Genomic DNA, 15685 nt, shown 5'->3' on the forward strand with positions numbered 1-15685 from the left:
CATTTGCTAAACTGATCATTTTGTTTTAAAGATTAAAAATTGGTAGAATTTGAACAATCATTCTGTAGTCCCAAGATTAAAAACTAAAAAGGCTAATTATTTTGCTTGTTGAGTTAACACAGGAAGTGTTCACAAGATACAGGACAGGTCTGAATTTCTGATATGATCAACAGGCATTTGTTTGCATCTCTCAATTGGTTTTAACAAAACGCTTTCAGTGGTATAAATGGTAACAGAGCATAGGGAGCACATAATAGGGGTTCTTTGTTAGGGTTTACATGCACCTTAACATAAATATTTTTATGCTTTAGCTCTGTTATTAAGCAAAAGGAGGGCAGCAGTCACCATACAAGTAGGACCCGACACCACCATATGACATTCTGATGGTGACATTAGAATTTGAGATGTCTTTAGCTTTTTTTCCACTACCAAATCTGTGCTGCGTGACATTTATAAAGCCCAAGAGCTGAAGTGATCAGTACAGCCAACTGTTCCAGAACCAGAGGCTTCAGGACATCTTGATCACCTGCTAATCCAGGCACAAGTTCCATTTCCATTTACAAAGGTCTTGAAAGATTAATCAATGGCTTAGAAGACATTTATATCAGAGTGTGGATGGGAAGTGGTTAAATATTCCTTTCAAGAAAATTAATTCCTGGAACTCTTCTCTTATCCTTTTATTCTTATATTAACCACTTCATCTTAAAGGCAATTACATAATGTTCTGTTTATATTAAAAGTACCTCCCTCATTAATATATCTAAAGAGGTGTGCATGTGACATTTTTGGGTGAGGCTTCTTTTTTTAGAGAGGAAGTATACGTTTCTATCCCCAAGGGGAAGAACTAGTATTGTGTATTGAATTCATTTACATGTTGATTGAATGGAAGTGAATATTTTCTGTAGCAGCTGATGACCAGGAATAGTTGTTCATAACGAAACTGTATGTTTTTGCTAAAAAGCAGTATTTAGCATAGCAAATTTTTAAGCAGTCACAATTCAACATTAGAAGTAATGTTATTAAAGGTGTGCAGTGATTTAATTGCAACACAAAATACATATTTGAATGAGAATTACAAAATGCGTCTAAGATAAACAGAAACTGGGTGTATTTACTGGGTGATTGGTGTAATGAACAATTGTTCCCTTTTTAGACTTTCAGAAATGAATTTGGTAGTACAAACCCCTCTATATATGGTATATTACAGTATTAACCGCTTCAGCCCCGGAAGATTTTACCCCCTTCCTGACCAGAGCATTTTTTGTGATTCAGCATTGCGTCGATTTAACTGACAATTGCGCGGTCATGCAACGTTGCACCCAAACAAAATTGACGTCCTTTTTTTCCCACAAACAGAGCTTTCTTTTGGTGGTATTTGATCACCTCTACGTTTTTTTTTTTTTGCGCTATAAACAAAAAAAAGCATCAATTTTGAAAAAAACCTAGTGGCCAAAATTGAAATCGATGTAACATGACGGCGATTCGCGCAGCCGAGCCATGTTGCCACAATAAAACTGCGGCAGCTGGTCGGCAAGCGGTTAATCTTTCTTAAAGGAGAAATCCAACTTGAGTTTTTTTTTCCTTTTGGTTCACAGGAGTGCAATTAGTTTTGCACTCCTGTAACCTATTTTCAGCAGAGAGTGGTCTGATGACCACTCTCCACTGACATCATTGCCATCAGTCGAGGCATTGCATCGTTCCGACTTCCCAAGTCTGGATCCGCCAGCTGCCTTGATCCCTGCCCCTCCACAGCTCAGAGCTCCAATGAGCGTGGAGAAGCAGAGAGGAGAGACGCTGACTGACAGTCAGCAGCTCTCCTCTCGGGGATCTGTAAAAACCGAGGCATTGGCAATGTTCGGTGGCTTGATTCTGAGTGAAGAGATGCCGGGGACAGCTGAATCAGTCTGATACTGCATCCACATAGGTAAGTATGAATAGGAAATAGAAAAAAAAAAACATACTTCTCTTTTAAAAATAAGAATGGAATAAAATTATGTATCCACTCTAAGGTCCTTAGTTTTTCATCTAGCAACTATACCTGTATGTCAGCCTAAAACATATTAGGGCCAGGCCATTAAATCAGTTTCTTCCACTGAACCTTGGCGCTCTTGGACAGCTCAGACTCAAGGAATTATAAAATCCTGCTTCTGGCACTAATATGTATAGCAGAATTATGTCACTTTTGGTTTTAGAATGAAAAGTGATATTTGCATAAAATCTGTGAGTTATTACTAAAGTTATTACACATCCTTCTAACAGACAGCAATACATTGCATGACAGTCACATTAATGTTAAGCATTGTATTTCTACATAGGAATTGATACTTTTAACCAATTGTCTACTGGGCTCTTTTACCCACTTTCTGCCCAAGCCAATTTTAAGCTTTCAGTGCTGTCACACTTTGAATGACAATTGCGCAGTCATGCCATACTAAACCCAAATTAAATTTTTATCGTTTTTTCACACAAATAGAGCCTTCTTTTGGTGGTATTTAGTCACCACTTGGATTTAAAATTTTTTTTTGCTAAATACACGAAAAAATACCAACAATTAAAAACAAAAGAAAGTTTTTCATAGTTTGTTATAACATTTTGCAAACGGGTAATTTTTCGCCTTTACTGATGGACACTGATAGGCTGAACTGATGGACACTGTTGAGGTGGCACTGGTGGGCACAGATGAGGAGGCACTGATAGGCAGGACTGATAGGTGACACTGATGAGGAGGCACTGATGGGCACTGATAGGCAGTACTGGTTAGCACTGTTGGGACTGCGCTGATAATCAGGAAACTGATAATCAGTGCCCTGTTTATCAGTGTAGATGTCCCTTCTACACAAGCCAGTTATTGTCTCTCCTCTCCTCATGCTGACAGCATGAGGAAAGGAATGCCGATAACCGGCTGGTGTTTACATCGTGATCAGCTATGATTGGACACAGCTGATCATGTGGTAAAAAGCCGCTCATTGGTGATCAGCTGTGTCCCAAGCACAGAGGGATCACAGAGCTTGCTGCCCACACACCGCCATGGGCGTGTGGTCGGCGTGATCATGGGAGGACATCATATGACATTCTCCCAGAACTGTATGGTCGTGCTTTAGTCGTCATTGGGATATAGCGTGTTCGGCATTTGGTTAAAGTTGAACTCCAGTCAGATATAAAACAAATCAATCAATGCAGTAGCGCATTTATAAAAATCATTAAAGTTATTTTTAAGTACAATTAGCTTAATACTCCATAATCCTCTGCACTGCAGCACTCAGTCGATGGAGAACTAGCACTTTTTATTAGTAGTATTATATAGGATTTATATAGCTCCAACAGTTTGTGCAGCGCTTTACAATATAAAGGGCGACAATACAGAAACAATACAATTCAGTACAAGAGGATTAGGGGGGCGCTGCTCCTGAGAACTTACAGATAGTGTAAGCATCAAATCAGGTTGTGCTGCAGTGCACATGTTACAGGGAACATGAAGAGGAGGTGAAAGCAGAATGATGATGTTATGAGCATGCTACTGTTGTTTCATTGGCCAGTTAGTCAGCTGCAGGGCTAGGACAAGGGGCGGGCAGGAGGGGAAGCCACCCTGGGTGTATTGGTATAGGGGGGGCCACACAGGGCATGCTCCAGATAAGTGTCTAGCAACCAGTGGGCTGTCTCAGCATGCTCCTACATGCCCACTCTCCACCTTATCTGCCCACAGCTGGCACAAGAAAAAACACATTGCATGTGCAAATACTTTCTAGCTGCAAGAACACAGGTGATTGGCCATGTGTAGCATGCACTTAATGCCAAGCATGGGCAGCTGGAGCAAGCGGGTGGAGAATGGGTGCAGGACAGTACATCTATTTTACATCAAGCATTAGTCGTGGGGGGAGCGGGGGGTGCAGTTTGATATACTTGCCCTCTGTGCTGGTGAAGGAGCCGGGCATGCTATCTGGCAAGGGTGTCTTGATTTTTTCAATTTGAGCATAACATTGCAGGTAAAAACAGTTCCTATTTATGTGCTTTATTTATGTATTTTAGCTTCTTGTAGTTGTATGTGTGTGTGTGTGTGTGTGTGTGTGTGTGTGTGAGTCTGTGGGGTTGATTAACTTCCCTAGCGGTATTATTATTTCGAATTTTTGATGCTGAAAGCGGTACCATTATTTTGCACAGAAATTTGGTGTTTTATATTGTAGGCCTGAAATTCTTAGGAATAATTCACTTAAATCTGTCCAAACAAGAGTCTAGTAGACATCCCGGGTATGATAAAGTTTGAAAAATGAAATAAAAAATTATAATATAATAAATAGCTATAAATAATTATAACAAATAATAATATAATAATAATAAAAATTATTCAATAATGTAATCAAATCAAAAACACTGAAATTTGCTCAGTTGCAGAATTGTCGCTTTCGTTACTTTTAGGTGTTTGGTGACGGATATCCCCACAAATCACTATCACTCAATTCTGCGAGTGATTCTAATTTATTATTGCTGTTTTCTAGCTGGTCTAAAGCCACTTTTGATGTAAAGGGACAGTTTTGGTTTCTATGGATAATCTCCAGTTTCCAGGCAGAAAGAACAGTTTTTATAATATAAAACTGCATGCGGGACACTGGGCAGACCACTAGGGACAAAGGGGATGTGAAATTATTTGATGCAGTAATGTAATCTGTAAGATTACAGTATACTGTATGTATAGTGTGTGTTTTACTTTGCTGCCAAACTCTGTCCTCATGCGTCGCAATGCTCGCAGGGAACGCAGCTTGGCACTGTGAATCGAGCGATACAGGGCGGCTCGCCGATCACAGCGGGGAGACATCGCAGGATCCAGGGCACAAGGTAAGTAAACTCTTCCTAGATCCTGCGATGCAATCCCGAGTCTGGCTCGGGGTTACCGCTTTTGGTATTGAAAATCCACCCCGATCCAGAATACCACCAGGGAGGTTAACTAAAACTGAAGAGTGCAAAATCTGGTGCAGCTCTGCATAGAAACCAATCGGCTTTCAGTTTTTTGAACAAGCTAAAGTTAGAAGCTGATTTGCAACCATGCACAGCTACACTAGATTTTGCACTCTCAAGTTTTAGTAAATCAACCCTTGTGTGTGAATGTAAAACCTTGTGTACGTTCCTTTTTTTTTGGTCTAGTGCTTCATTAAAATCTTTTTTTGCATATGAAATATTCAACTATTTTAGTTTTTTTTTCACATCGCTTTGTTGTTTGTTGATTATTTACTTGGAAAGTAATTAATTATTGTAAAGTGAGACTGTATCTCAAATCTCTTAAATCAAGTTCCTGGCTATTTTTGGAACCCATGGTGCTTATCTTACAAGCCACAAAGTCACTTCCCAGAATTTACTTCCAGTCTTTCATGTGAGACTGCAGATTAAAGATGTGGTTTCACAGCTTGAGAGCAACGGGCCTGAGCTTGGTGAGAGGCAGATGTGTGTCTTTGTGTTTGGAGTGCTGATTTATTGAATGCTTGTGACAGAGCAGTCTTTTACATCGAAAAGTCTGATATCCCATGGTGCTCCCTGTCCACAGGCTACTATGCTCACCTTGGGCCTTAAGGCAAGAAGTGATTTGCAATTGATTTTTCTTGATGTTGCCAGCTTTTAATGAAATGTGTAGTATCTGTAGGGACAAAAAGAAAGAGAATTGTCTTTCTCCAGGTTTTGCATGCATGACTAAGCTTTCTGTAGAATATGTCCCTGAGTTCCCCATCTTATTAGGGGAGCTGTCACTGGTTGCTTTCTCTTATATAGCATCATAAATCATGGTTTGAGTATGGACCAATCAAATCTCAAAGTTCTGAAGCACTAAGCCTCCTTCTACTTTCATAACAGAGTCATCCCATGAGCAATGATTCAACTCATTTTAAGTAGAAACTCTTTCTAGCAAATTATAAATCTTTATATAACGTTTGACCAGGTACCGGTAATCTTTCTGGAGACTTCCTTAGTTCTAATTCTATCAGTTTTTCATCAAAACATGAAAGTCTGAGAATTTTATTTAATAACGCAGTGCAAATAACAAAAGATGAGCTATATCTCATAGCAACTAGCTTTGTTTTAGCAGCTTAGTATAGGCACACTAATATAAGCTGATCTACAATTGGTTGCTGTAGGTCACTACAAAACATTGTTAATAAATAAAGCCCCGGGTGTTTCTTTTTATTATAATCTTTATACTTGACAGCATTTATGGTTTCCAGGGACACACAAAACAGCCTACTGTATGTACTGGCACTGACTGTATGTTAAAGAAAAAGTAATATGACCCAGGTTTATTGTCTCTATAGACATCATTTATCCCTGTCAGATTATATTGTCTTCCTTGTCCTGGTTGGTTATTATTACTCTGGTGCTTTGGTCTGCTGTTTTTTTTTTATCCTTTTAATCTACATATAGAGTCAGTATGAGCTTTTCTGGTATCTGTGGCAAAGATCAGTGTCTTTATCCTTCAGTCAATAGGCAATCCCACAAAAGTGGGGATATGCTACTAAGAAGACCCTGGTTTAACCCTTGTGTCAATTACACAACTCAGGAAGACTGTGGAGTTCCAGAAGATAAATATTTAATCATGTAAAGCAAACAGATTCGTAAAAGCACAAGGATGTGCACACAAATAAACATGCATCTTGTCTTGAGAAAAGAGGATAGAAAAAAAAGAAGAAGGTCTATAATGGCACGTTGTGTTGCCGCCTCACTGCCTGTTTTATCCCCCAAAAACCTGCACCACTACACCGCAATCATGTCCATTGCATGTGGTTGAGGGGAAGTTGTGGCATTGCCCCATTCCATCCAAGTACCAGCTGCTGAACATATCTGACAGTGGGGATAATTTTTTTCCACAGCATATGTACTCCCCCATTCGTTCCATATGCATCTTATGGGGAGGATTTTGGGGTCTTAAAAAATGTGGCTCAGTTGTGTGTTTTACCACCCCCAATTGCAAATGTAAACAAGGCCTTATATCTAAAATTAATTGAAATTCTGCTGGCCCATTAGACTAGTATAAAACTTAACAGTTTAGCATACCCAGTGTCAGGGATACTGACTGCAGGGATGGCCAGATCTGCATAGCTACACTTAGGAAACTGAGACCAGACTATATACTGTATGATTTAAGCAAATTTATTAACAGTAAATCCAAACACCAGCAACTAAAATACACAGAAACCCTACAAATACAAGCAAACCATAACCAACTGACAAAAATACCTAACAAACAACCTAACTAAGTAACAGAAAGCCTAACTAAGGACTAACTCTATATACAATATATACAAAGTGGGGAACACAGATCACAGAGTAAAACTGTAGATGTATGGAAAAGGGGGAACAGGACTGGTATCAGAAACAACGGGAGCAGATATGAGGTACAATACAGACAGGAACAGACAGAAATCAGGTTCAGGATTAAACCACAAGCAGTGGCTTGCTAGCAGGGCAAAACACTGAAGCCCAGGGGAACATTAGAGGAGGAACTAAATACCCTCCCAGCAACCAGCACCAGCTGGCAACTGATTACTGGGATCTGCTGGCATCTGGAAGACACCTACTTGTGGACACCAGAACTACAACACTCCACTCAGGGAACCACAGTGCCACTAGCAATTGATCCAGGCCCTGACATCCAGTTAACATTTTCCCTCTTTTCCCCAGAAATACAGCTGTTTCTTTTTAAATAATGCTGAGCATGGGGCCAGTTTAGATGCAAGAGCTTAGATGTTGAGTTGTTATTTATATGTAAATTGTTTTTTTAGATATCAGTTTGAAAAACTGGACCTAAATGGAAAAGACAGAAAAGTCTAAAATGGCCTAGGCTGCCCTGAAGGACCTGGGAAATTCTTCTTCTTGTGGTGATAACAGAAGCTATGCTTCCTACTGTAGACCAAACTATACTACCAATGTCTGACATGTAATGTTCTTTTACATGTTATTGTATACTAATCAAAGATAGCCCTCAGTCTTTCTCAAATCTGTAATTGAATAGCATATGGCCAGCATAAAACTCAAGTATGATAAAACACAGCAATTTGTATTATAGAAGTGGGATCCTGCTATATTATGCACTATCTTTAGTGCTATCGTTTTGTTTAAAGTGGTTGTAAACCTTTACATATACCTAGTGAAGCGACTAGCCTAAAGGAATACATTGAAATTAAACAAATCCACCTTCATGGGCTGTATCTGTTTTACTCCTTGTACAGCCTCTTAAAGCACACATTTTACATTTGCATTTTTGAGCTTCCAGAAGCAGGGGGTGTGGATCCAAAGTCTCACTCTGCTTATCACAGAGAGGAAAGCTGAGTGTAAATGACACACCCCCTTTACACAATCTCAGAGGGAAGCATGCACAGCTGAGGCTGTATTTCACCTGTTGTGTGCTGGTAGGGGGACGGGGCCACCGCCAAGGAGTGTCTGGTGTTGGCATAGGCTCTTAAATCAAAGCAAGTACACACTACAGAATGATATGCTTTGCTCATTTTTCATTTTAGAGGTATACAACCACATAGTAATCCTTACTTTAAAAAAAAAGCAAACTACATGTAGCGGGTGTCATGCATATCCCGCTGCCTGGACAAGCTGGCCAAGATTCTTCTGTGATGGAGAAAAGTGCCTGTCAGTTTCTGAGAGGGATATTTCCCCCCTTCCTTTTTTTCTCCACATAGAGACACACACAAACACACAGGGCTGCTCACTCTGCATTCCTCCCCTGTGTCCCTATTGGCAGGAGGAGGAGAGCCAATGATAGGAAAAATTACAGGAGCAATTTAGAAAGACTTTATCAAGCAGCTGCTGCAAAGGATTCTGGAATCTATAGTCCCCATCTAAAATGGCCCCATAGCTTTCTATGGGGACAGAAAAATAAGAGCCAGCCTGCTCTAGGAAGCAGGAAACTAAAGACTCCATCCTCCTTATCTGAGGGGATTGATACAGCTCAAGGCGGAGGAAGAGATCAGACCTAAGGGAGAGGTACTGCCTCCTAGGTTATTTCACCATGCGATTTAGGCCTCTGCTGCCAGTTGGGACATCCAGCCTGAGAGAGGGGGATCCCAGGTGCACATCCAGGCGCACCTGCACTGACGGTGAAGCGTTCCAGTGTGAGGTGACCAGTCGGGTCACCAGGAGAGCCTGCTTGTTCCAGGATGTTTGTTTGGGCCTTCACCACAGGATTGGGTGAGGGGGCTTTTGCCCATTTGCAGGAAACAAGGACACTGCACCACAGAAAAAGTTAAATGGAAACTGATACAGACATCATTGCTGTTAGTCATCTTGCTGACACTTGTAGTGCCACAGGACTAAAGGATAAGGTCATCCATTCCAAGGGACACTGTATACAGACACCATTGTCCTTTCACCTTGCTGAGAAAGATCCTGCCTTCCTCACTTGATAATCCAGGCCAGTTGTATTGTTTGGCCCTGTTATTGCTGTTATTGTTTGGCCCTGTTGTGCACCAACGAAAGTGGATAGCTGAAGACACAAAGTCTTATCTTTTCTTCAAAAGGACTGAAGCTACTAGTGCCATATGGACCCGCACACACATATTCAGGGTTCTGTATATGCAGTGGGTGTGTGTGGGACGGTTTATCTTGTAAGTTAAGCTATTACATGTTGATTTGAATAGTGTTCAAAGTTGGGCCTGTGGTGTCAGGGGACAGAAGAGAGAGGCCTGACATAAGAGGGTCATTCCTCTGCTCTCCTCCTGCCTGGACTCATAGAGCTGACCTGAGTAAAGGTAACCAATCTAGTACAGATTACCATATTGTGATTTATTGTTATTGAAGTGTTTGACATTGCTCTTGGGGTTATTCTCAGGTTTTGAATCCCCTAAAAGCAGCCAAATATGGTATTGAGCTATATTGCTCTTAATCTCTGTTATTGCTCTCCAATTGCATTACTTGAATATATATGGTTACTGTTTGTTACTCTTTTCCACAGAAATATTGCAGTAAAGACAATTTCTGTGTTTTATCATAACGTGTGTGTTTCTCGTTGGTCCTTGCACTTACACTATTGCCAGGTGTGCCGAAGGGCTGAGAATGTTCTTAGGGTTGAGAGGCAGAGTACGGAACCAAACATATTTAAGCGGCTCCTCTGGGAGTAGCACTACATACATATCTGCAGTGAAAAGCTATAATCTTTGATGTTTGTGTTTTGATCAGAAACATGGAAACAAGAATTTTAATATGATCCTAGAAGCTGTAGCAGCACTCAGCAGATGAATAAGATCTGAGTAATGGGGTATCCCCTAATTGTTATTTTTTGGGAGCACAACTCAAACTATTTTAGAATTTTGATATTTAAGAGAATGAATATCAGTGCTGTGCTAAAGAAAGTTACCCTAACTTTTCAAGGGTATCATCAAAGAGCACTCTCTGTCCTCTGACCACATAGACTTTCCTCAAAATACACAACAGCATTTTGTTTTTAAAGTGTATCTAAATCCAAAAACAAAAAGTTTCCATATACAGTAGTATGTCACAGGGCTTTTTTTCAGTGGGAACAGGGGGGGGGGGTGTTGGGGGGGGGGGGTTCTGGCACCTCTTGCACTGAATGTATGTAATGGCAAGGAGTGCTGGGGTGTATTGATGCTGGCTGCTGGGATCTTTTGTCACTGGGAGTCTACTTTTCAGGGATGGATCTATTGTTGCTGGCGGTGACCTATTGTTGTTGGGGAATCTATTGTTGCTGGGGGGGTGTATTGTTGCTGATTGCAAGGAATCTATTGTACTGCTTTTCTTGCTATCATTAACAAATTCCATACAAGTTACTTAGCACTGAAAATGATTTGTTCTGTATTCTGTAAAAGGGGTGGAACTGGAAGGTGGTTAGGGGTTCAAACCAAGGCACAGTGCTTGGAGGGGGGTAGTGGTCGGAGACAAGAGGTCAAAGGAAGGAGTACCTACACCTATACTCTGAGAAAAAATGCCCAGGTATGTCAGCTTACAAGTCCTTAGATGTGGTGATTGCATATATTTTTCTCAGGATTTTTTCCATTATTCTCATTTGGTAATCTAAAAGCACACTTCAGTTCATCTCTGCAATACTTACACATTTTTCTATGTTTTGTCTCTCTAAAAATGCTGCATATACAGAAATTTACCTGTTGATCCTGCCAGAGATCCCATGTGCTCATTTTTTTCTGTTTGAAGTGATAAACAAAGCTTTTGCTGCACTAAAATACTATATATAATTTCTGCTTTAGGTCTCCCATGCAGGACTACAAAATACCCCCCCCCCCCGAATCTAATTGAGATGTGGAAGGGGGATGTCCGTTGTAATCCAATAGTATAGGACTCAGCCAGGACTGACCATACTGCATGGGATTTCATTGCAGCAGAGTTGTCAATTCAAACAGAAAGTTAGGGGCAAACTGAATTTCCGGTAGGTAAATTGGTATTTTTCTGTGCATTTTTAAAGAGATAGAATTTGGAAGAATGTATAAGTGTTGAAAAAAATAACTTTTTTTCATTTTGCAAAGATATACACTAAAGGACCCTGTGGACAGCTCAAATTTCACCTATTTCCTGCAGAAGTGGCTGAAATTGGAGTCATAGGCGGCCCTACAAGCAGATCAACTGAGCCGGGTGGAAAATTATTGGCACAACAGTTACTGCATCAAATGCAGACACTATTTGGGAGGGCCATTGTATTCAGGCAGCCGTGGATGCTGCAACTGCCTGAATACAGTAGCCAGCAATGGAGATTCAACCATCCATGCTGTTAGCATTAATAGGGAATCAATTGATTTTTGGATTGATTTTCCACAAACTGAATGAAAGAAAATCAAGGTGGACTTTACATAAGTGTAAAATTGTTCTCTGCCATACTGTTGCTAGCTATCTGAAACATACAAACACCAGCTGTACAAACATAAGTAACATAACAATTCATAATTAAGTCAGTTGTCGGACAACTTGCATTACTATTAAGAGGCAATTCATTAGACATTATTAAAGTTTATAGTAACAGTAAAAAATAATTTCTAAACAAATTCTTGTTTATTTGTTTAATTTTCCAGTCAATAAAATTGTTTTTGATTTTCATTTAGCTATGTGGATTTCTATATAATTTATAAACCTTTTTCCATTTATGAACCAAGCTCACAGCAAATTTTCATATTTTTTATGAATATTTTCCATTTAAACACATAAAGACACACATCTGAAAAGCTTTGTGCCACTGCACATACACCTAGATTAATGCCAGTACATTTAAACTGCATATATTTATCTTGTTTACTGCAGTATGACACTATGGATCAGCTGTGTTATAAGGCATAGCTATTAATCTAAGCAGGAAAAATGTGCAGTACTGCCATTTTTCCCTGCCAAGCGATGAGTCTTCTCCCAGGTCAGAAAGCTTTGGTAAGACACTGAAAACATTTTTATCTAGATTTTTGTACACTATAATTTTGTTTTTAATCCTTCATAGGTGGGAACATGGAACCCCTCTGATGGACTCAACATTACAGAAGTTGCTAAAGGAAGAGGACCAAATGTCAGTGAATCATTGACCAATCGCACACTTATTGTCACTACCGTACTGGTAAGATAATCGCTGCCAGAAAATAAATAAATAAACTATATATATATATATATATATATATATATATATATATACATATATACACACACAGTATTTCACAACATTTTTTTTGTTTTTTTGTAGATATTTTATTATATCTTTTCATGTGACAACACTGAAGAAATGACACTTTGCTAGAATGTAAAGTAGTCAGTGTACAGCTTGTATAACAGTGTAAATTTACTGTCCCCCTGTCCCCTCAAAATAACTCAACACACAGCCATTAATGTCTAAACCGCTGGCGACAAAAGTGAGTACACCCCTAAGTGAAAACGTCCAAATTGGGCCCAAAGTGTCTTACTTTCCAGCACTGCCTTAACCCTATTGGGCATGGAGTTCACCAGAGCTTCACAGGTTGCCACTGCCACAATGACGCGGGGGGTGGGACCGAGTCCGGCATTCATGTCTATGGACGCAAGTGCTGGACTCGGAGCACACCCACAAGGTAACCCCCTCGGGAGATCGCTTCTCCTAGGGGGTTATCTGATGTAGGGGGAGCCGCGAGAGTCGCCGGGGGACCCCAGAAGATGAGGTTTGGGGACACTCTATGTAAAACGAGCTGCACTGTGGAGGTAAGTATGACATGTTTGTTATTTAAAAAAACAAACCCTTACAATCACTTTAATGGCTGTGTGTTGAGTTATTTTGAGGGGACAGCAAATTTACTCTGTTATACAAGCTGTACACTCACTACTTTACATTGTAGCAAAGTGTCATTTCTTCAGTGTTGTCACATGAAAAGATATAATAAAATATTTACAAAAATGTGAGGGGTGTACTTACTCTTGTATGATACTGTGTGTGTGTAAATATATATATATATATATATATATATATATATATATATATATATATATATATATAAATCAAGGTTCACTTTCTATATGAGATTAAGCAGAGCAAGAGAATGTTTTCCTTATCTTAGTGAATGAGGTGAAGCTCTGCTGACTTCCATCATCCAATTTGTGCAAGCAGAAGATAAACAGGATTTTTTTTTAGTTTCCATGTAAAGGATTGGGTATTGCAAGCTGAATTTTTACCACATTCTCTAAAGTGAAAATTTCCTTTCAAAGTGAAAATATACTCTGTACGGTGAGCATGTTCTGCTCCTTTAGTTAATTAAACCCCATCAAATACTATATTGTATTAGTATATATCAGTGTTTCTCAACTCCAGTCCTCAAGGCGCCCCAACAGGTCATGTTTTTTGCACAGGTGATTTGATCAGTTTCACTGCCTTAGTAATTACCACAGCCGATTTATCTGAGGGAAATCCTGAAAACATGACCTGTTGGGGCGCCTTGAGGTCTGAAGTTGAGAAACACTGGTATATGTTATATACTATAGTTCTTGCTCTAGTTATAAGAAAATCAAAAGACAGACAACAATTCTTTATAGGGGACATACAGTTAGAGAATATGCTAAAAAATGAAAGTAATATACTGGCCATAAGGTTCTTGACATACACAATATAGATTTTTTACATGCAGATATGGTAATAACAAAGAAGGCTAGAAATAATATGTATCTTGGTTAATTACAAGATAACGGGTGGATATAAAAAAAAAGACAGACAGTAATGTTGGCACACATCTAAAAATGTTTGTTTCGGTATTTTGCTACATTCTACCATAACAATTAAAAACGGTTAAGGTTTTCTATATGTACAGCGCAGAAATGAATTATTTGATTTTGTAAGTTTGCCCACTTACAAAGAAATGAAGGGTCTATAATTTTTATCATAGGTGTATTTTAAATGATAGAGACAGAATATCAACCAAAAAAACTGAAAAAAAACACATGATTCAAATGTTATAAATTTAGTTGCAGTTCAGTAAGTAAAATAAATATTTGATCCCCAAGCAAAACGTGACTTAATACTTGGTGGAGAAACCCTTGATGACAAGCACAGAGGTAAGACATTTCTTATAGTTAGTGACCAGGTTTGCACACATCTCAGGATTGTGGATTTTGATCCACTCTTTTTTACAGATCTTCTCTAAATCCTTAAGGTTTTTTAGCTGTCGCTTGGCAACTCGAAGTTTCAGCTCCCTCCATAAATTTTCTATAGGCTTAAGGTCTGGAGACTGGTTAGGCCACTCCATGACTTTAATTTGCTTCTTCTTGATCCACTCCTTGTTTAGGTCATTGTCATGCTGAAAGATCCATCCACGACCCATCTTTGGTGTTCTGGCTGAGGGAAGAAGGTTCTCATCCAAGATTTTACAATACATGGCCCTGTCAATTGGCCCCTCAATGTGCCAAAGTCGGTCAGTGCCTTTAGCAGAGGAACATCCCCAAAGCACAATGTTTCCACCTCCGTGCTTGACTGTAAGGATGATGTTCTTAGGTTCATAGTCAGCATTTTTCTTCCTCCAATTATTTACACATGAATTGAAGTGTATACAGTATATGTTAATGTCTATAAGAATTATGTGGGTGGTTGGGTTTCATGTTACTGGCACACAACTTGCTGTAGTTTAAGCAGTATTAAACCCAAAAGCAAACATTTATTATATTGCAGCTTGCCATCTCTTAGATTTTGTGTTTCTGTGACTGCGTGTGTATCTGCAGTGTGAGCTGGAGTTTGCCTTCAATGTGTTAGTGTATCTAAATTTGCTAGTATCTAACACTCCCCCCCCCAGACTAACAATGCTGCTGCCCAAAGGTGCCTCCTGTGCTCACTCATCCAATCCTGAGTCCAGAGTAGGGGGCACTCTAGTACAGGAGGTGTGTTTATTGGCCAGATGATCAGGTGAAAACAGAGAGGAAAAAGTCTAAAAAAAAGATAGCGATTGCAGCCACCACATCTAATGATTGGTAACCTGCAATATATAAAATTTTTGGGTTTGGGTTTAATACTGCTTTAACGAACAGTTACATTTTGTAAAATTGTTCACAGTATTTGTGAGGCACAAAATTGATCTGTCTCTTTCAGATGACACTGTTATATCTTTTTTTAAATCACATGGACTACAGTAGCGATTGATGGCTTTTAAGAATTGGACTTCTAAGGTCCTAGAGGTGTTTTGGATACAATGAACAATTGATTGGCATTCATCTATGACATACATAAGGGCAAGAACCATAGCACTATTAA

The 15685-nt window shown here is 39.4% G+C and overlaps 1 protein-coding gene across 1 annotated transcript in view; it reads left to right on the forward strand.

Moving 5' to 3' along the window:
- GRIK3 (glutamate ionotropic receptor kainate type subunit 3) overlaps window positions 1-15685 on the forward strand; it is a 929711-nt gene that overhangs the window by 658932 nt on the left and 255094 nt on the right. The window contains exon 9 of the mRNA XM_073615535.1: window positions 12434-12547. Coding sequence (XP_073471636.1) covers window positions 12434-12547 — 114 coding nt within the window. The remainder of the gene's footprint in view (window positions 1-12433; window positions 12548-15685) is intronic.

This window comes from Aquarana catesbeiana, linkage group LG02 (assembly GCF_042186555.1).
Source record: "Aquarana catesbeiana isolate 2022-GZ linkage group LG02, ASM4218655v1, whole genome shotgun sequence".
NCBI lineage: Eukaryota > Metazoa > Chordata > Amphibia > Anura > Ranidae > Aquarana > Aquarana catesbeiana.